The sequence below is a fragment of the Acinonyx jubatus genome, chromosome B1 (genome assembly GCF_027475565.1).
Source record: "Acinonyx jubatus isolate Ajub_Pintada_27869175 chromosome B1, VMU_Ajub_asm_v1.0, whole genome shotgun sequence".
NCBI classification, from domain to species: Eukaryota; Metazoa; Chordata; class Mammalia; order Carnivora; family Felidae; genus Acinonyx; species Acinonyx jubatus.
Window position 1 is genome coordinate 198,252,023 of NC_069382.1, and position 21,007 is coordinate 198,273,029.

The 21,007-nt window shown below is 60.7% G+C and overlaps 1 protein-coding gene across 20 annotated transcripts in view; it reads right to left on the reverse strand.

Moving 5' to 3' along the window:
* Positions 1 to 21,007, reverse strand: part of ABLIM2 (actin binding LIM protein family member 2) — a 139,519-nt gene that overhangs the window by 77,986 nt on the left and 40,526 nt on the right. For all 20 annotated transcript variants that reach the window (XM_027073276.2, XM_053217631.1, XM_053217632.1 and 17 more), the window contains exons 3-5: positions 14,607 to 14,790; positions 8,231 to 8,346; positions 2,209 to 2,335 (exon numbers count right to left, since the gene is read on the reverse strand). In XM_027073276.2, coding sequence (XP_026929077.1) covers positions 2,209 to 2,335; positions 8,231 to 8,346; positions 14,607 to 14,790 — 427 coding nt within the window. The remainder of the gene's footprint in view (positions 1 to 2,208; positions 2,336 to 8,230; positions 8,347 to 14,606; positions 14,791 to 21,007) is intronic.

Sequence of the window (21,007 nt, forward strand, 5' to 3'; positions counted from 1 at the left end):
CCCGTCAGGGCCTGGCACTTGGGCTGGGTTGGGACGACCCTCACTGTCCCTGGCTGTGGGTGGCAGAGGCATCCAGCTGCGAGGGAGGGAGCGGGAGGGCCACAGGGCACGCGTATCTGCCGCGGGTGCTGTTCGTGGCGGGGGTCACACCGCGTGTGGGGCACTGCTCCCGAGTACTGGGCGGGCTTGGGCAGGCTTCGGCCCGGTTTTCGGGGTGCTGACGAGAGAACACAGTGCAGGCACGTCGCCCAGCACAGCATGGGACACATGGTGGGAGCCTCTCTACCAGCGACCGCAATGACCATTTTGAGGTCAACACAGCACGGCGGGAGGCCGTGTGGCGGCGAAGTGAACAGGCTTGCCCTCAAACGCCAAGGCCCAGCTGTGTGCCCCTGGGCAGGTCACTTAACCTCTCTGAGCCTCAGCTTCCCCAGCTGTGAAATGGGAGAGGTGACGGTAAGGTCTAAAGAAGAGAAGGTGTGGTCAGCGCCTAGCACAGGGCAGGCACTCGCCAGCTGGTGGCCGAGGCTGCTGTCGTTGCTGACCGGGGCTGGCCCTCGGCCCCGCCCAGCGGGAGTCGGGCGCGGAGGCCACGGGCACTGGGGACACCCGCTGCCCCAGTGCACCCCCCCCTCCCCCCACTGCTGAAGCTGCCACGTTCCTCCCAGTGTGGTCGTGACTAGTTTCCAGGTTTCCAGCTGCCGACAGGGGTAAGCTTCTCGAGCTGTGGGGAGACCACAGCTAATGCCGCTGTCTTTCCCTCAAAGCTCTGGACCTTCTGTAGGTCCCAAGGCCTCAGGCAGGAGAGGGCCGCGGTGGCCGCAGGGCATCCCTCCCACGCCCCAGCCTCGGAGGGAGGAAGCGCCGCCTTCCAGCAGAGGAGCCTGTAAATCGAGCCCTCAGGATCTGCTTTCAAAGGCCTGCTGACCTCAGGGCCCCTGTTATTCCCCACTGGGAATGGGCGTGCCCCAAACCCAGGAGGTTCAGAGATAACACCTCCATGGCAACACCCACGCAGCCTCCCTGACAATTCTGGGACAGCTCTGAAGGCCGCTGAGTGACAGGCGTGCGTGTGGGTGGGCTCCAGAGGCAGCCAGCGCTGGGGGCTGGGCGCTCGCTATGGTGCCTTCGAGGGAGGGCTCGGCCTCCCGGGCTGCCCTCACGTGAGTCACCCCTTCCTTTACTAGGACAGAGGCACGGCCGGTACCTCCCCCAGCCCCATCCAGCCTGGATCGTCTTGGCTTGGGGGCTTTAACTGAAAAGGTTTTGTTCTGAGAGAAGCGTGCACTCTCACGCAGCCACGAGGAAGGAGACCGAGGGACCCCGTGCCCCCTCTGCCCCGTTGCCCCCGGGGTGGCCTCGTGCAGCACGAGAGCACGAGAGCAGCCGGCACGTCGGCGGCCTGATTCCGATTCCCCGGGTGTGGCCGGTACTCCTGCGTGAGGGTGTGCGTGCACGCGGGGTTCACTCTGCGCGGTTCCCCCGCACGGTGGGTTCCTGTGACAGACCCGCTCCCTCCGGCATCAGGAGCCAGCAGGGTCCCCCATGTTAGCGGCCCACAGAGCCCCCTGACTTGCAGGAAGGAGCCTGCACATTTCAGCTCCCCCCGACTCTGCGCCACGGTGGGGCCTGCCCTGACTCGGTCCGCCAATCCCAGCAAATGCACCCCTCCCTGGCAAGCCAGCTGCTCCTGCTCGGGGCTGACCCCCGCAGAGGCTCCCTCTGCACGGCCTTCTGATGAGATGTGCCCTCCGACCCCCACGCAAACCAGCCATCACTGCATCCGGGCTGCACGCGTGGGGACACCGGGCTGGCCAGGGGGAGCTGCCCAATGCCCAGGGACCGCCCAAGCCGGAATGTGGGGCTGAGCCACCACATCGGTGACAACTGAGGCTGGTCAGCCCTCGTCCCCTCGCTCCCGCTGCTGCGGTCAGCCGGCGCTCACGATGCACTCTGCAGGCCACCCAGGCGCCACGGGAGGGTGACACCCGGGGACGGGTGTAGGGAGGGAGGCATCTTACGAAGGCTAAGGTGGGGGCCACGGTCTCTGCTTCGATCCACGGAAACACTATGGAGGCGAGGCTGGTGGGAGGGGGCGCCGGGCGGGGGGACAGACATGCAGGGGCCTGGGCCGCGCGGGCCACGGGGCAGCCGCGGTCCCGGGAGGCACCGTCAGCACAGGCAGACGCGGGAGGGCCGACCACTCACTTGCTGATGTACTCCGCGTCCAGCTGTTTCCCACACGTCTCGCACTTAAAACAGCCCAAGTGCCAGTGTTTGTCCAAAGCCACCAGGGACTGGCCGTTTTTAATTTCCATGCCGCAGCCCCCGCAACCTGAAAGAAAGAACGGGACACAGACATGGCCATCGTGGGCCAGGAGGCGTGGGGGCCTATCCCGCAGGGTCTCCGGGCTCAGAAGTGCCCACGGTCTGTGGGAGGGGACAGAGGGGACAGTCCAGCTGGCTGTGCCGGAGGGACCCTGCTACACACCAGCCGGCACAAGTGCCGAGAAACGAGCCACGAGGTTCGTCTCTGCAGGCATTGAGCGCCGACTGCATGCAGCCTGGGCTGGGAGCGGAAAGGGCCCTGCCTTGCAGAGGACGGGGCCAGGGCCTGGCAGCGGGTGTGTCCTGGGACAAGACCACACTGCAGGGTGGGGGCCGCCTGGAGGGGCGGGCAGCGCGTCCTCCTCTGTCTTAAAGCAGAGTGAACCTAAGTGACCCGGCCAACGTGCCCCCCGAGGAAATGCACTGCATTAGGGAGGTCTGAGCTGTCACCCCTGCCATTCCTTCCTCTGGGCCCTCACCTGCCCTGATGCCCCCTCCAGGAAGCCCTCCCGACCCACTTGTCTGGACCTCCTCCCGTGGCTGTCTGTACCCGATATGGACATCGGCATCCCCGACACAGACCGCCCCGTCCCCACCTGTGCTCCGGGCCTCAGCCCGCGTCTGAGCCGGGCCCCGGGCGGTCAGCCTGGGGGGCCCCTCCCTTGGCGAACCGCCCCCAGGGGATACGCACCCCTCACCCCATGGCCCCCACCCGTCGGGGCACTGGCCTCCCCACGCCCCCGCTACCCCTCCCAGTGTGCCCCTCCTTGCTCAATGGCCCCTGGGTCCCAGGCCCGCCCCTCAGCGCGTAGGCCTCTGAGGCCTGGCCTGGGGACCACACCGGGGTCCCCAGCCAGTGTCACCTGTGCTGAAGGATGACGGGGTGGAGCCAGGCCAGGGGAGCCTCGGGCACAGACACGGGCGGCATCGCCTGCCTGGGGTGCGTGTGTGCGTGTGTGTGTGTTTGTGTGTGTGTATCTGGGTGTGTCAGGGGCAGGATGGGCCTCGGGGGCCCCGCAGGGTCCTGATGAGCAGGCATCTGCCAAACGGCACCCACGGCCCACAGGAGCCCGCAGCAACCCGGGCTCAGCCGAGGGGCTCGCAGGCTGAACGGGGACCCCGCACCCCGAGATGAGAGAGGGTAGCCCAGGGCGCGACAGGCCCGGCTACCGGTCCTGGCCCCCACGGCTCACCGGGCCGCAATGGGCCGAGCTCTGTCCCCTCTGGGCCCCGTGTCCTCACTGGGGGGGGGGGGGGGGGGGTGTTGCATCCCATCGAATGACAAAACACAAAGGCACAGAGTGACGGGGGGGGGGGGCACGCACGGGCCTGGCACACGGCGGGGGCTCCACAAATGCTCTTCTCCTTGGCAGATGGCAGCGTCCTATTGTTTTCAGAAAAAAAACCATTTGACGCCCACAGAACCGTTGGTCAAGCTCTGGCTTTCCTAAATTATCACACGGTCCAAATCCACACGCAAACTGCGCACCAAACGCCCAAAGAACAGAGTCCCGCTCCAAGACTGCGGGCGGGGGAAGCCAGGCAGCTCGCTCACCTGGGGCCCCTCGAGGCCCAGCGTGGCCGGCAGCCGGAGAACGCTGGGCCAGTGAGTGCGTGCGCGCACGCGTGCATGAATGAGTGGGGACCGAGAGAACGCCCTCCTTTCTCAAGTTCAGGAAGCACCCAGAGCCCCTCCCCAACCTTCGACCTCCGTGGGTCCCCAGCAGCACAGAGGCAACAGCGGCTGGCCAGTTCCGGACTCCCGCGGGCTGGCTTCGACTGCGGGCTCGCCCTGTAAGCTCCACGTCACCGCCTGTCGACCGAGGACGGCTGTGCTCCCCAGGGGACACCTGGCAATGTCTGGACACACTTTTGATTGTCCCCGCTGGAGGGGGGCATGCCCCAGGCACCTGGCGGGCGAGGCCAGGGCCGCCGCTCGGTGCCCTCCGGCGTGCAGGATGGTCCCACCGCACAGAATCATCCGGCCCCAACTGTCAGTGGCTCCAGAGTCGAGAAACCGGGCTTGGAGGCCACACCGCATTGTGCACAGGGCCGGGGGGAGGGGGAGGAGGCAGGGTAGAGCAGTGGTTAGAAACCTGGCCCTTGGAGCCTGGCTGCCCTCACCCGCTGTGCGACTGTGGGCTAGTCACTTGGCCTCTCTGTGCCCAGTACGAAGGGGGTGCGTTCTACGGGGCCAACAGCAGTGTAGGCTCACACACTTGTTATGAGGCCACAGGCCCGTGGATGTGTTTGATAACTGAATAAACGCGCAAGAGGCCCAATGCCGTGATTGTTGCCGGAAGACCCGGGGGCCCAGCTCCCTGCGGGAAGCCACCTGAGGACACCTCCCACATTGTCACCCCGCCTGCTACGATATTCGATATTCGCGCCCGTCCGGCCCCGGGGCGGGGGGGGGGGGGGGGGGGTCCAGAGGCTCCCGGAGCGTGCCAGCTGTGTCTGCAGGAGGACGGGGACTCCACACCCACCCCAGTGAGCCTGGGGCAGAGTCTCGCTAATAGTGGGCTGTGAACTCCGAGGCCAGAGCGCTTGCCGGAAGGACCGTTGCCATGGCAACAGCAATCGCCACTCTCCAAACACGACTGGAGCTCAGCATAGCTTTGCACGGCTTTGCAGAGGACCGTACAGAACCCCGTGTGATGAATCCTGCCAACAACAGCTGTCGGCAAAGGGGACTGGCTCTGCCGTCACAGCAACGGGCGAGCCTGGGCCGCTGCCCCAGCATGACCCTTCTAGAAAGTTCTAGACAGCTTCCTGTCTGCCCCAAAGCGCTCCCCCCTCTAGCGGACGTGGTCATGAGATCTTCAGCTCTGCCGCGAACTTGCGTGGGACACAGGACGTGCGGGGCGGCCTCTCTGAAGCCCGGCTGCGAACAGGGCGGGGGGGGGGGGGGTCATGGTCAAGGCGGGACAGACCCACCGTCACCCACTGGCCCCCAGGTCAAACTGGGTCGGGGAGCAGGGAAGGGCTCAGAGTCGGATCTGAGATTGACTTTTGAAAGCACGGAGCCGACTGAAGTCTAAAACTTGAAAATGTCCGACAGACACGTCCTGAGGGGGGCCCGTCATTTCTCTGAAAGCCCGGACTGAGTGGAAGGGCCTGGGGCAACGGCAGGGAAAGATAAACCGGATCGAGTGTGGTCCCACGCACTGGGGCTCTGAGCTGAGCTGGCGACAACCCCCCCCCCCACCGGATGGCAGCACGGGGGCAAGAGCGTGTTGACTCCTGGGGGCCGCAGCACCCCCCAAGGCAGACGCACCCTAAGACAGAAGCACCCCATTAAGGGCACAGAGCCGTCACCGTACCCTACTGGGCATGCGACCTCACGGCCTCGCTGCCCCATTTCCCAGGCAGCAGCGGGCCAGCGAGGGGGCTGGGGTTCCAGGGCCCCACCGCCGACCCCCGAGCACCTGAGCAACGTAGGCTCTTTCGGGCAGAAGACGGGGAAGCCCCAAGGGCCACAGGCCACGGGTCTCAGAGGGGAGGGCCGTGGACCCTCACCCCCACCCCCCTTCCTGCTGAGGGTGCACCACCCGTCCTGACTCTGGAGGGGCCTCCAAGCCCCAGCTCCCAGCTCCCACTTCGGAGCTGGAGGCCGGGGAGGAGGAGCCCAGGGAAGGGGAAGCGGGGGGGGGGGGGGGGAGAAGCAAAAAGAGCTCTCGGGGAGGAGACCCTCCTCGGGGCAGCGGGGGAGGCAGCCCAGGGCAGAAGCCGTTGTGCAAGATTCAGAAGGAGTGGTGTCTCCTCCAGGGATGGAACAGTGTGGGCGTGCAGTGCAGAGCGCTTATCCCGTTGCTAAGCAACAGGCACAGGGCCAGAGCCAAGAGGGATGCTGAGGGGCGCTCAGAGCCCCGGGACTCCAGCTGGACTCCGACCTCAACAGCTGCCCGGGGAAGAGCCGCTTCCCCCTCCCGCCCACCGCGCTCCTCCGGCCCCGCGACCTGTGGGCCGACCACGCCGCCGCTCAAGCTTCTCCTGGCATCCCTCACTCAACAGCCATCTATGGCTCCTCATTGCCTCCGGGATGCAGGGGGACTGGGCACGGCTTTGCCGTCTGGTGTCCGTCTCTCCCGCTTCATTCCGTCCCTTGTCCCCCCACGTAGCAGCCCCCTGCTGGGCCACTCACAAGGATCGGGTGGCTGCCCGCTCTCTCCCTGTCCTGTGGTGTCTTCCCTTCCATGTCCACCCACTGGAACCTGTGTTTCAAGTTTCAGAACAGAGGCCACCTGCACCCCTGCTTTGGGGTTTGAAGCCCTTGGCTCGAGCCTAGTGGGACACCCGGCTCCTGGCACACACACAGCCACCTCCCCGCCCGACTCAGGGCACTTCTGGGACGGAGAGGAGGCATCCTGCCTGTCGGGGCTGCTCTGGGGACACAAGGAAGCGGGGATTGATTGGGAGGATTCTGCAGATATCCACACAGGAGGCAGGAGCTGGTGGTGAATGTTTAACACTCCCCAGACACCAAAAAGGTCCTAGGCGGGAGATTTTCAGGGCAGACTGGAAGATGGGGCAGGTTGCATTATTAGATCACCTGGGGGTCAAGGGAGCGTTTGTTCTCTGGAAATGTAAATTTGGTATTTTAAAATACTTTTATATTTGGAAAGGGCAGAGCCTTTCCCAACTCAAAAAATTCTTAGACAAGGAGTCTGCAGTCAGGCACATTTCTCTTTTTACTCTGGCTGCCGGGGAGCTCTGGACAAACTGTTCAAACTAATCTCCCCCCTTCGAATCTTGCTTGTTAGAGCTTTTAATTACTATTTCAGATTTAATTATAAGAGCATCAACTGCGAAGCAAATCCCCAGAAGTTCAATCAATGCAGACCTCAGCGGGAGAGAAATCCTTGAATGGAGGACTCTCCCAGCAAGCCCCAAAGCAACAGCCTCACCAACTGGCGTGGCTGCCAGTTTGTCTCCCCAAGAGATGAGGGCTTCGCCTCCCTCCACAGAGTAAAATTACCACCAGGCCCTGGAGCACCGAGCTTCTGGAAGGCTGGAGGTACAATCTCTCCTGGAGAGATTTTCAACGTGGCAGACAAGGTGGGCGAGGAGGAAGAAAGTGCTTAACGGTGGGGCGGGGGAGCAGGAATGAACTGTGATAGACGTCAGCACCAAGCCCTCCTCTGTCAAGGGACACGTGACTCAGGCACTGGGGACACCACAGTGACCGTGGCACGCAGGGTGGGCTCGGAAACTCCAATCCTGCCCAGGGAACCAGGCAGCAGCAGGCCCGGGAGTGCGGGGCCCCCTTCCTGGTCCCAGCGCCCCACGTCTGGCCCAGCAGAGCTGCAGGTCTGCAGAAGAGCCCCTGCCTCGCCCTGTCGCTGCCCTGCACTCAGCACACATTGATTCCTTTACAATGTGCTTCTGCACCCAACAAGCATGCCTTGAGCACCTGCTGCATACAAATCCCGGCCTAGCTCTGGGCAGGGCGGGGGTGTGTGTGTGTGTGTGTGTGTGGAGCACTAAACCCGGGAGCCCTTGACCTCAGGAGCCCAGAGTTCAGTGCTCTCCTAATGGCTCCCCCAAAGAGCTTCTGGAAGGTCTAGAATTAATTATTATTATTGAGCCCCAGAAGGTGGAACTCAGTGTGTGCGTGTGCGCGTGCATTGGAGGGAGAGGACCAGAGGAGGCCAGGAGGCTTCCTGGAGGAGGCAGGCCGGAGCCGGGCTGAAAGCAGGAGTGGCGTGTGGCAGGGAGGGCACGGCTGCGTGAACGCTTGGAGGTCCAGGAGCCCCAGAGACTTCTGTCCCCGGTCCCCTTCCTGTGTTTGTCCACAGTCAGGGGTTCACTCCCACGGCCTGTGCCCCGGGAGGTCAGGTCCCTCCCGGACACCGCGAGCCAGCCACCCCCTCCCCCCACATACCGCTCGGTGCCCACTTACTCCAGAGGCCCTGGGACAGGTGCACGCTGCCGCCCGCTGTCTTGGGCAGGGAGCACTTCTGACACACGCATTCCTTCCCGTTGAAGGTCACTCGGTCCCCAGGCGGGAAGGGCAACCTGAAATGAGAGAACGTGTGACCGGCCAGCATTGCCTCCGGCTCTTCTCCCGGGGCGAGGGACCGAGACCCCCTGCCCCGTATACCACCGCTTCCCCGGGGGCCTCGCGCAGACGGGTGCCGCAGGCTGAGGACACGCAGGGCCCCCCGGCCTGCTGTGAGCCCAGGCCAGTCGCCCACACCTAAGCCTCAGTTTCCTCTCTGTGCAAACAGGCAGAATCGCAGCGCCCCGGTGAGGGGCAGCGAGGGCCAGCCCTGTGCTTGGCTCACGGCAACCAACCAGGCAGCGTCGACGACTCCCTCCTCCATTCGACCCTGCCTCCTCTGACTGCCCAGGATGCTGTGTCCAAATCAGTTCAATGATAATGGCAACGGCGAGCATTTATTGAGCACCTACTCTATGCCAGCTGCCACGTCTTACCATAGACGCCTCACATGCATGCCTCACTTAATAACTTTAGGACATTTGTCCAAGCTGGAGTTTGCTTCACTTTTGGCTCCCTAGGTGAGAAAACCCAAGTTCAGAGAGGATAGTTAACTTTTCCAAGGACACACAGCAGATGCGTGTCAGAACCGGAGTCGAAGCAAGGCCTGCCTCGCTGCAGAGCCGCATGATTTACCTACTGAGGCCTCTAAAAAGTCAGTGCCTTGTAAACTGTAGACAGTTTAATTTTTGAAACTACCCCACTGAAATATCGTTTACCTGGATTGCTGAGCGTTCTGGCACTTGATGAAATTCTGCATCCAGAGTGAATCCCAGCCCCGGTGCAAGGCAGGTCATGGCCCGGGGCTGCCCTGAGCCAGGCTGGAAGGGGCAGCAGGGAGCCTACTAGCCTCCTTCACCGAGGACCTCCCCTCCGGGAAGGTGGCTGCTCTCTGGTGAGCCAGGGACAGGCCACCTGCAGTCAGGGGCCGGAAGACGGACCCGAGTGTCCTGCCTGTGTCCCATCCCGGCCACCTGCTGCCTCTGAGCTCCTGGCAGCCCCTGGGCCACGTTCCTTCCCCGGCTCAGCCTGGCCGGAGAAGCCGTGCTCTGGGCCAGGAGCCTGCAGAACTCTCTGGGCCAGGAGCCTGGACCAGCACCTGCCCTTTCCTCTGGTTAAACCTGTGTCATCTCCACTTTGCCTTCTCAGGGCTGGACAGTCCATGGCACACCCCAGGCGCTCAGCAGGTGCCCGGTAATGCGTGAATGGGTGAGTGAACGAGTGAATGACCAGAGGCCCCCAGGAGGCCTGACTCAGCCGTCCTCACCCGGCTGGCCTCCCCACGAGGCCTGCCCGGTCACACCGGCCCCAGGCCAGCCCGAACCCTGCAGCAGGGGTCCCCCCAACAGAGCCTGCCATCGCCCCCACCTTGTGCGGCTGGTGGTCATTCAGCAGGTGTGTTCTCGGGTCCCCACTGGGCCAGTTCCTGCTCTTGGGGACCGAGGACAAATACAAGCTGAGCTGGCCTATCTCCCCAGGCTTGTGAGACAGCCCTGCAGACCTGGTTGCTCGGGGCCTGGAACCTTCACAGCTGACGCCTTGTGCTGTGTCACCTGTGGTCAGCGCTGTGCTCTGCTGCTCCCTCTTAGACTCTTGCATCTGGCCTGCTAATGTGCGGTGTTAGGACAGAGTGGGGGGTCCTCACCTTCCCTGCATGTGCACTCACAGGGTCTCTGGCTGTGTAACCCAGAGCAGGTTACTTACCCTGTCTGAGTCCTGTTTCTCACCTGTGAAGTGAGACTGAAAATACCTGTCTCATCGGGCTGTGATTCATCCATCCATCCATCCATCCATCCATCCTACATATACAAGGACTCACACAGGACATAGACTCTGATGTCTGGTTCAGCGTCCTGCCCCTGACAGTCACTCGCATGCTGCACACATCAATAGCTTGCACCTCGTTACTACTGAGCGGTGCTCCCCCGGACAGGTGAGGAACACGATTCCATTCACCGTTGACAGACCTCTGGGTTCTTTCCAGTTTTGGGGCTGTTGCAAATGAAGCTGCTAAGAATGTTCAGTGACAAGTCATTCTGTGGTCACGTGCTTTCACTGCTCTTGGGTACGTACCTGGGGCGTATGCTAACTCTGTGATTAAGTTTGTAATGAACCACCAAACTGATCTCCAGAGAGGTCGCACCACTTTGCATTCCCGCCGGCAACACGTGAGGGTTCCTTCAGGCTCATACCCTCGCCAACAATCGCCGTTACCTTCCGTTTCCGTTCTAGACGTTCTGGTGGCTAGCTGATGGTTCCTCACCATTTCAATCTGCACTGTTTTATGTGCTTGTGGCCATTCGTCTATATTCTTTTGTGGAGTGTCTGTTAAACCTTTCTGCCCGTTTTCCATAGGATTTTGGTTTACCTTCTTGCTGCTGACTTGTAGAAGTTCTGCACATATTTGGATGCCGATGCCTCATCAGATATATATTATCTACCAGCTGATGGCTTGCTCCGGGACTTTATTGATAGCTTTTGACATTATTTTTCTTCCTTTAACTTTCCCGTCACGCGGGTGTGTTGGCAACAAGTTCTCTCAGCTTTTGTGTGCTGACAGAAGTCTTTATTTTGCCTTCATTATTTGGGCGGGGCGGGGGGACACATTTATTGATGTCATTTTAATCACACACTACAGGCATCCCTCAGAGATACTACGGGTGCAGTTCCAAACCACTGCAATAAAGCAAATATTGCAATAGAGCAAGTCAAATGGATCTTCCGGTTTCCCGGGACGTAGAAAAGGTACGTTTACACTGTGGTCTATTAGATGTGCAGTAGCACGAAGTCAAAAAAACCACGTACATACCTTAAAAAGTACTTTGTTGCTAAAAAATGCTGTCACCTGAACTTTCAGTAAGTCATAGTCACTGATCACACATCAGCCCAACAATATAAAACTGAAAAAGCTTGACATGTTGTGAGAATGACCGAAAGGTGACAGAGACACGAAGGGAGCAGATACTGTCGGAAAATGTCACCGACGCGCTCGCTCGATGCAGCACTGGCACAACCTTCAATTTGTAAAACACGCAGTGTCTGCAAAGCACCATAAACCGAAGTGCAACAAAGTGAGGGGTGCCTGTGTGACATTCATGTCATTCAACGTGGTTTATAGGGTACTCAGACTTGGGCGTTTATCCCCACAATCAATTTGAGGACTTTTTCGTCGGCCCACGCAAGAAACCTCATATTCCTTAGTGGTCTTGCCTTCACTTTTGAAAGTGTTTTGCTTTTTGCTTTTTCGGTGTGTGGCCGGGTGAGCAGGAGGCTTGGCACGGAATTGTTTGATTTCTTTCTTGTAAGTCTTTAAAGATACTAGCCCATTGTCTTCCGTTGGGCATAGTTTTAGGTGAGAAGTCTGTAATAATTCCTTTGTTCCATTGTCTGTGATGTGGGGTTTTTTTTCCCCCTCTTGCTCCTTGTTAGATTTGTTACTATTTTTCAGAAATTTGATTACGACGGGCTTAGTAGGTTTCTGTTGTGTTTATGCTACTTGAGATTCATCAACATTCCTGGATCCACGGGTTAACAGTTTTCATCAAACTAGAAATTGTTTAGCCATTATTTCTTCAATTATCTGCTCTTCCCCCACCTCCTGGATGCCCCCCCCCCTTGGACAGGTAAAAAGATCCTTTATTCTCAGATTCCTGAACCTGTTCCCATGTTTCCCAGTCTTTTCTGTCTCTTTGCTGTAGTCTCAATAGAGCCTATGGTTTTGTCTTCAGGTTCACCAAGCCTTTCCTCGGCAATACTTACTCTCCCGCTAATTCCTTTGAAGGAATTTTCGTCTCAGAAATTGTAATGTTCATTTGCAGAAATTCCACTTGGTTTCTTTTCAAACGTCCTGTAACACTCCCACTTATATTCACATTTTCCTTTAAATACCGAAGCATATTTCCAATACCATTTCAAGCCACCGGCTGCTACTGTCACATCACTCTCATTTCTGGGTCTACTTCTATTGACTCGTTTTTCTCCTGGCTTTGGGTCTCATTTTCCAGCTTCTTCTGTGACGGGTGCTATTTGATCGGATGTTGGGCGCCGCATTCTATGGTGCCGAGGGCTGGACCCCACTCTTCCTACGGAGAGTGCTGGGTCTGTTCTGGCGGAGGCTCATTTGCAGATCAGCGCGACCTTTGTGGGTTTGACCTTTCTCTTCGTTTCAGCAGGTGTTTGCAGCTTTCGCGCGCGGGCTATTTTAGCCCCACTAATCGGGCACGACCCTTTTGGCATCCCCACTGCGTACCTGGGTGTTCAACAGCCCGGTCTCAACTTGAACGTCTCCCAGCCCTGGGAACGGTTCAGCTTACAGCGATCTGGTTACTCTCTGTCCACCTGGTGAAATGTCCTCTCCGCCTGGGTGGCTTTGTGTCCAGTCAAAGGCTCAGAGGCGCCCCCACGTTGCTCTCTGCACTCGCTCTGCGGGGCCCCCTCCCCTCCGGAGTACGGCTCCTGCTGCTCGGGTCACCGCCTCCTGACTCGGTCTCCCCTCCTGGTACTACGGCTCCAGAAACTGTCTCCGGGCACAAAGCTGGGTATTTTCAGAGTCTGCTGCCTGTGTCCCCAGGCTGAGTCCCAAGCAGCCTGTGCTCTGGTGCCTGAAAACAGTCGTTTCGTGTACTTTGTCCAGTTTTATAGTCGTGTACGGAGGGTGGTAAGTGCAACGCGGTCAATGCAGCGTGGCAGAATCGTCTGCTGTTGTTTTCAAAACAGATTATCCAGAGGTGATCCTTCCAGCCAACGGTGACCACGTCTCCTCGTCTCTAAGCTACGTGCACAGAAACCAACTATTTGATAGTCCTGATGGGAACTTTGGCCTGAACGTGGCACGAGGGCACAGTGACTGTCATTAGAAACGTTCCTTGTCATCGTTCCCCCGTCTCTGCACCTCCCTGACGAAAACATCCACTTCTGTCTGGTACAAAGGCTGTAACTACAGCCAACAGCTCAAAAACTGCCCTCGAAACTGGGTGTGGCGAGACAGAGAACACAGAGCAGAAGTTAACTCTGGGGAGTTTTTTTATTATTAGTCTTTGTCTCGCAGAAATGGAACATGTTCCTGGGAGCTGGAGCCATGGGTCTGGGGGCCGGGTGCTCGTGAGAAAACTACTTCTGGCCTCCCTGCTAACCCCCTGAGGTGCAGGGCAGAGAGGGGAGCCGGGTTGTGGCCCTGCCATGAGGATCAGGCCCTCAGTCTATCTCCAGCGACCCTCCGCCTCACCCCTGCTCTGGGCCAGGCACAAGGCACCACAGAGGAAGCAGGCCCAGCCCCTGCCCGCACGCAACTCCAGAGACCTGCTACTGGTGGGAAGGTGCCGTGGGGCCCAGGTGAGCACCTGTGCAGGGCACAGTGGTGCCCTGACGAGGGAGGGGAGCCGCCCCCCAGGGTAGGAAAGGCCCTGACGGTGCACCCTCGTACTTCAGGGTCTCTGGGTGCTGAGCCCTTAGAGTCTGGGCTAATGCCTCCCTGAGTCACCGGCACCGGCCCTGTACCAGGCACACGCAGGTGCTTAAAAAGCCTGGTTGCAGGAAGGAAGGAAGGAACGAATGAATGAATGAATGAACTAGACCAGACTGCGAAGTCCTCTCAGCCAGGCTGAGGAGCCCGGACTTTCTCAGGGATGCCGGGCGGGGGGGCAGTGAGGGGGAGCGACAGACAGAGGCGGGACCCGGGAGTGGAGGCCGCGGCAGGACCCCAAGCGGGCACGTGTTGAAGCCTCGGTGGGGGTCGCAGCTGGGGAGAGCGTAGCAAGGGAGGGGCCCTTCCCCAGATCCGGAAGACGCTCACGCTTGGGGGGCCCTGCCCCCGGGGGGGGGCTGGTGGGGTGCCACCCACAGATCGAGGACACAGGCAGCTGAGGAGGGGCTAAGCGTGGCCTCCACAGGCACCAACGCAAGAGAAGAAACGTGTAGAGAGTGCCCGCGGGAGAGGAGCTGACCGAGGGGGCCGCGGAGGGCGGGGAGGGGGCTCCTTCCCAGAAGCCCAGAACCCGCTGCACTCCGTGCCCCCCGGGAAAGAGGGCCTGGGGGCCTGGTCCTGTGCTGGGGGGCAAGGGGTGGACGCCTGCAGGGTCGGGGCCGGGCGAAGATGCGCCCCGGTGCAGGTCCGCCTGCGGGCCCTGGGCTGGGACCTGCCTCTGCTCCCAGCTGTGGCCCAACAGGAGGAAGGGAGGGGGAGGGGGGAGGGGAGAAGAAGGGGGAAGGGAGGGGAGAGGGAGGGAGAGGGGAGGGGAGAAGGGCAGGGAAGGCGCGGGGAGCCCGCGGCCTCACTCACCTGCACACGGCGCACACGAAGCAGTCGGGGTGGTAGGTCTTGCCCAGCGCGGACACCACCTCGCCCTCGATGAACCGGTCGCAGCTGAAGCAGCGGGTCCCGTAGAGCCTCTGGTAGTCCCGCGTGCAGATGTACTCGCCCTGGCGCACGAAGAAGCCGCCCTCGGCCAGGTCACAGCCGCACGCTGGGGGGCGGCCGCGGCGTCAGCAGGGCGGGGACCCCGGGCGGGTTTCCCGCCGCATGCGGCCCCCTCCCCCTCCCCCCGCCCGATGACGCGGGTCTCGGCGCGCCAGGCGGACTCTCCCGCGGAAGCTTCCGGAAGAGCGGCCCCCACCCAGGGCCGGGAGTCGGGGCCGCCTCGCCAGCCCCCTCGGCCCCCGGCAGGGAAGGAGCGCCGACGCCCCCGAGACCCTCCGCTCCCCGGGCCGTTCCCAGCACGGGACACAGCGGGCCCGGACGGCGCCCCGTCCTGGGCGGGAAGCCCCGCGGGGCGGAGGGCAGCCGCGTCCCGTGGTTGTCCCCAGGCCACCGAGGAAGTCCCGACGCCCCCTCCAATGTCCGACTCCACGTCTCACGTCTGTCTCCCAAGGCCAGACTCCCACAGACTCCCACAGGCCATGGTCCCTTGAGCACAAATCCTTTCCTCCCCTGTGCCCTAAACACACTCTTCTGGCCCCAGGAAGAGCCCCGCGGAGGGGCTCAGAGAACTTTGCCAGGTGGGGAACGGGGCGACTTGCCTCAGGACAGCCTGCCGGTGTGCGTCCGGGCCACCCATGCCTTCCCCTCCCCCCCCCCACACTCCCCCTCCAGCCCAGGGGCACGTGGGAGCCATGCACGGTTTCAGAGGGAGCAGCCTATGCTCTCCCTGGCTGGCCCAGCCCCTCCCTGCTGGGGACCAAGAGGGCGACCCTGCAGCTCTAGACCCTACCAGCTGGGCCCTGGGTCCTCCTGGGTCACAGCCCCCAAGCAGAGTCTTGAAAACCACATCCGTCCTTCCTTCCTCCCTTGCTTTCTTCCTCCCTCCCTCCCTTCCTTCCTTCCTCCTTTCCTTCCTCCGTTCCTCCCTCCCTCCCTCCCTCCCTCCCTTCCTTCCTTCCTTCCTTCCTTCCTTCCTTCCTTCCTTCCTTCCTTCCTTCCTTCCTCCTTCATCATGGTATTGCATCAGCACTTAAAATTTGTCATCAAAACATTAATTGATTGCAAAGGATGCTGCTTCTGGGGAATTCTGAGTATCGGCATCTTTCACTTTAACTCACGTCGTCCTTTCGAGCACATCCCGTGGGAGGTCTTGCCAGAGCGAGACCGCCAGCATCTTCTAGCAAAGCCCACAGCCAGCATTCGTAAAAGTGGAAACTTCACCTTGTCCCCCTTTTGCCTGGAAAGCCTACTTCCCTTCTACTTCCCCAAAGAACCACACGCGAACGGAACGTGTTTTAAGACCCGAAGTGCCGCCTCGCCTTCTCCGCGGGAAAAAATTCCAGAGTCAACGTGGACATTGATTTCTTAGGAATGTCTTGTGGTCACAAGGCTCTAAATATTTAATACGTTATTCTGGATTGGGTTATTTATTTATTTTTTTTTTTACTAAGATGAGTAGAAAGCTAGCAAAGTAACACATACATTATAAATTTGGATAAGTCGTCGGAGACAGAGAAAACCTTTCTACGTAAGCTCTTGGTGCCACGGATGGTGTTGACCGAGGGGAACGCCCGGTGGCCAGTCAAGGGAGCCCTGACCGTGGAACCTTTTCTTGGTGCCCTGGGAGTCTGGGAGGCGAGGGGAAGCCTGGCGGCCTTCCTTCCGGACAGGTGCCTTCTCGGGGGCTCAGGTTTCGGAAGAGCATTTGCGGAAATTTGGAGTCTGGAGACTGAACCTCTGGGAGTCGGGGTCCTCCCGGGGCCCGGTCCGCTCGGCCCGGTCCGCAGAGCCCCCCTCAGCTCACACCCCACTCAGTGCCCACCACCTGCCCCGTCGCCTGCTGCCCGGGGGCTCTGGCGGCCCTGCGGGGAGGGGAGCCCCCTCAGCTCAGCTCCCATCTCCCACACAAGGTGGGCGATGGGCCTCTCCTGGGTCTCCCTGACCCCTCGCCCGGGCCACAGGGTGGCACGTGCGGTGTGCCAGTTGTGGAGAGCAGAGTGGTTCTCCAAGGAGATGTGAGCTCTGCAGACGAGGTGGCACGTCAGCTGAGCAGCTGAGCCCAGACGCTGGAGCTGCCTGGCTCTGGACCCCAGCTCCGCCTGTGCCCTCGGCTGTGCGTCCTGGGCAAGTTCCTTAACCTTTCTGGGTCTCTGCAGAGGCCTCCCCGAGGCTCGGTCCTGCGCCTTCACTGTGGTCCTTCTCCAGAAACAGGAGCGCGGGACGGGGGTGGGGGGCTCTTCCCGGAATACCACTTAGCACGGACGCTACAGAACGTGAAAACCGCTCCTGCCCCCGACCCGTCAATCTCTTTTCTGGGACTTCATTCCCAGGAAATGACCAGGAACACCCACAGAGCACTGCTGGCCAGTGTAGGCTGCAGCCGCGATGCAAACGACGTAGGCAATTAACACGGGGTTTTGGAGCCAGGCAGCCTGGGCCGGAATCCTCCCTCCGCTGCTGCTCAGCTGTGTGACCTTGGGCGAGCTACTTAGCCTCTCTGAACCTCCGAGTCGTCCCCTGCAACGTAGGGTTCGCTCAGCGCCGGATGGAACCGGCTTACGTGTCCGACAGCAGAGGAATGGCCAAGGTGACCGCTGGCCTTGCCCGTGAGGAATCGGGGCAGATACTGAAACTGATGTGGAAGGATTTGCATGATGGGGAAAGGGCGCCCACGGTCCGGGAGGTGAATAAATCAGGACACAGAGGAGTGTATGTAACGAGACTTCCAATTAAAGAGACTCGCGAGGGACAGGATGGAGGGACTGCCTACCGACCCGAACCCGACAGGAGTCCCCTGGGGGGGCCCCTGGGGGGTGTTTCCACTCTCCCTTACGCCTCCCTGCGCTGGTGGGTGCAAGAGGGAGGAGGCAGCCGCTAACATCAGAGCACGAGGAAACGACGGAGGCGGCCCCGCGGCCTGATCTGAGTGCGCTGGCTCGGGGCTCACGGCCACTGCCAGCCAGGGCTCACCCCCGTCTCTGCCCGGGACCCTCCATCTGTACTAACAGGCCCCTGTCCCCAGAGCGACCTCCCTGCCACGGGGCCCGCGGGTCCTGGATCGCCCTGTGAGGGGCAGGCTGTGCAGAAGGACACCTGCCCGGGGCCGGCAGACGAAGCTTTCCTTTGGTTCTGGAAGCCGTGGGTTGGTTTCTCATAAATGCCCCGGGGGCACCCCAAAAGGAGAGAATGTGGGCATTTTGTACCACTCCCTTGTCACCCCCAGGTGCCCAGAGCAGCTCTCCGGTGGCGGTCCCAGAGAGATGTGCCCTTTGTGGTCGACCCCACAGGCAGAGCCAGTGGGCTCGCTGCCCTGCCCACCTCCTTCCCTCCCGGGGGGACTTTCCCGCCATCACGGTCCTGCTCAGCCCTGCTGCTTCTCGGACCAGAAAACGCCCGCTTGCTGGGCATCACGGGTGGATGTGGCCTCCTGTGGTCGTCACTTAGGGGCCGGGGCTGTGTTTCCAGGGCGCTACGAGCAGGGTGCAATCAAGAACCAGGGTCCTAAAAGCGCAGACCTTGGCCGCACACACAAAGTCAAGGGGACCACACTGGGCTCTCCAGGCAAATTTCAAGCTGTTGGTAAACACGCTTTCACTTCTTTCTTGAGGACCTACTACGTGCTGGGTGTCTTCCACGTTTGGTCACATGTTGCAGCGTGAGCATAGAGGCGACAAGATCCCTACACACAGCTGGAATCCCACGTCGCCGCACGGTGGACACCAGTCTCCGGCCCCTGGACCCTTCCCCACGCCCACCGTGGCCCTCCACACAGAGGTCTGGGGAAACGAAGGTGGACCGGGGTCCTCCTCTGTCCACTGTCCCTGGGCCCCAGAGCCGAGAGCCTCCCAAGGACCCCTCCCCATCGCTCATTCTGCTCTAGCCTTTTCCCACGTCCACCAGGCACGCACCCCGCGTTCTCGTCTTCGTCCCAGCTGCTCCCTCTGGCTGCAAGGCTCTTCCCAAACGTCCCTCAAGTCTTCACTCAGGTCACCTCCTCTGTGAGGCCCACCCTGATTGCTCAACGGAAAGCAGCAACTCTGCCCCTCTTCCTCCCTTCCCGTCTGGCACCTTCTAGCACATGGTAAGATGTATCTATCCTGTCCAGTGTTTCCTGCCCGTCCCCCGTTTACCAGAACGTGATCTCCATGAGAAGAAGGGTGTCCGTCGTGCTCATGGATGCCTCTCAAGCACCCAGAACACCGCCTGAGCATGGAAGCTGCCCGAGAAATGTTGCTGTACAAACCCCGAGGTTAGAAACATGCGTAGGACCCACACGAGCCGGTGGTGGCAGAGGTGGGATTTGAACCCAGACCTCCAAGCATCAAAGCCCAAGCCTGGGGCATCCATGAGGCAGAGTGTAATTACATAATTATTTCGTGGGCTCTCCCAGGTAAACTGAGGCACGCCAAACACGTGCCAAGGTGGCAAGAACCCATCCCACCGGGGCCTCTTGTGAGATGCTGTGGGTGCCTGGCAACGTGCCCACCCAGGGACAGACATGACTGGTCTCTGTGAATCGCCATCCTCCTTCTTGGTCCTCTGTGGCCCTGTGGGTGGACACGTGACCCGGTTCCAGCCAATGAGCCATATTAGAAGTCTTTGGGAGAGCCTCAGGGAAAGGGTTCTCCCTGATCAAAGAAGGGAGAATCATGTGAGCAGGGAGGCCTCTGCCTGTGTCTATCCCTCTTCCCGAGTTGGATACTATCCTGTGAGGATGTGAATGCTTGGAGCTACGGCAGCCACCTTGAGACCATGAGGAGAGGCACCTCTGTCATGCACAGGATGGGGGGGGGGGGGCGAGGGAAAGTGGGGGTGGGGCAGTGAAGAAACCTGCATCTTTAATGACCCTGTTGAGCTGTTAAGTTACACAACTCTGGGGAAAGGGGCCACTTCCAGGCTTTACGTTAAGACGATAAACATCCGAGGCGCCTGGGTGGCTCAGTTGGTTAAGTGTCCGACTTCAGCTCAGGTCATGATCTCACAGTTCGTGGGTTCGAGCCCCGCGTCGGGCTCTCCACTCAGCACAGAGCCTGCTTTAGATCCTCTGTCCCCCTCCCTCTCTGCCCCTGCCCTGCTCTCTCTCTCTCTCTGTCAAAACTAAATAAGCGTTAAAAACCAGATGATAAGTATCCATGCTGTTTAAGACACTAGGAGTTGGGTATTCGTTTTTATTCATCCCAAAGTGCCCTCAGTGACTCAGAGGCTTTGCACTTTCAGAGAAACTGGATAGACGCCCAATCGGAGGCCGTGTAACCTTCACGCTTAAACAAACACGGTTCTTTCCAGCCTGCAGGCAACCTCAGCCGCCCCACGTCGTTCTGAGCAGGTGAAGCAGAGATGCCCCCACCGCCAAGGGCAGGGGCCCCGCTGGGCACGGCCGCCCGGCACGGCGTGAGGCTCTGTGGCTGCCTGCGCGTGTGGGCAGCGGTCTCGAAAGGGGGCCCGCGTGCCCACGGGCTCCTGTCCCCCGTGCCACCCCCACAGCAAGCGCTGGGAGCGGCCGCGGCGCACAGAGGCGCGTCCCGGGTGCCCGCCAGCACCACCCGCCTGCGGGCCATGACGAAGGGGCCGCGGCTTTTCCAGGGCCGCTCACGGAGGACAAAGTGATCTGTCCCTGGTGACGCTGTGGGAGGGCAGGGGCTCCCCTCCTCCCAACCCCCCCGGGTCAAACCAGGACTCCGTTCTGATGCCTTTTATCACGTTCCTAAGGCCTGTGCTTACGGACCATCCTTGGAAACACGGCGGCCACTTCCCCTGTCTTTTAAAGTCAGCATCGAAAAAGAGCATTTTAATGGATTTTGCTTTTCGGACACAGCAAATTGATCTTTTGGAGAGTAGAGAGAAGTAACCCAGACAAATCCCTGGGAAGCTCTGATGAAAAGGAGAAGCTTCAGGCGAGGGGGGTGGGCACTCTCCACCTGGGGGTGGGGCACCGACCACAGAAGGGGTGGGGGCATGGTCCACAGAAGGGGAGCCGCGTTGTAGGCAGAGGTGGTGTCCCCAGGACGCTGCAGGGTCGCCGTTCTCACATGCCCACACGGTGCTGCCCCGTCCTTTCCCAGAAAACACCACTTCCAGGCTGTGCCCCTCTGACGGGCAGGGCCAGGGTCACCCTCAGACCGAGGGTCCCAGGACGCTCCCACCCCTGCCAGAGATGGTGTCGCCCCAGAGGTCCCTGGGTGGGGGCCACTGGGGGCGCTCGGGTCTTCCCTGGGCCACTGGCCCCCGCAGGACCCCCGAGTCTCCCACGGCACTCTGCCCGG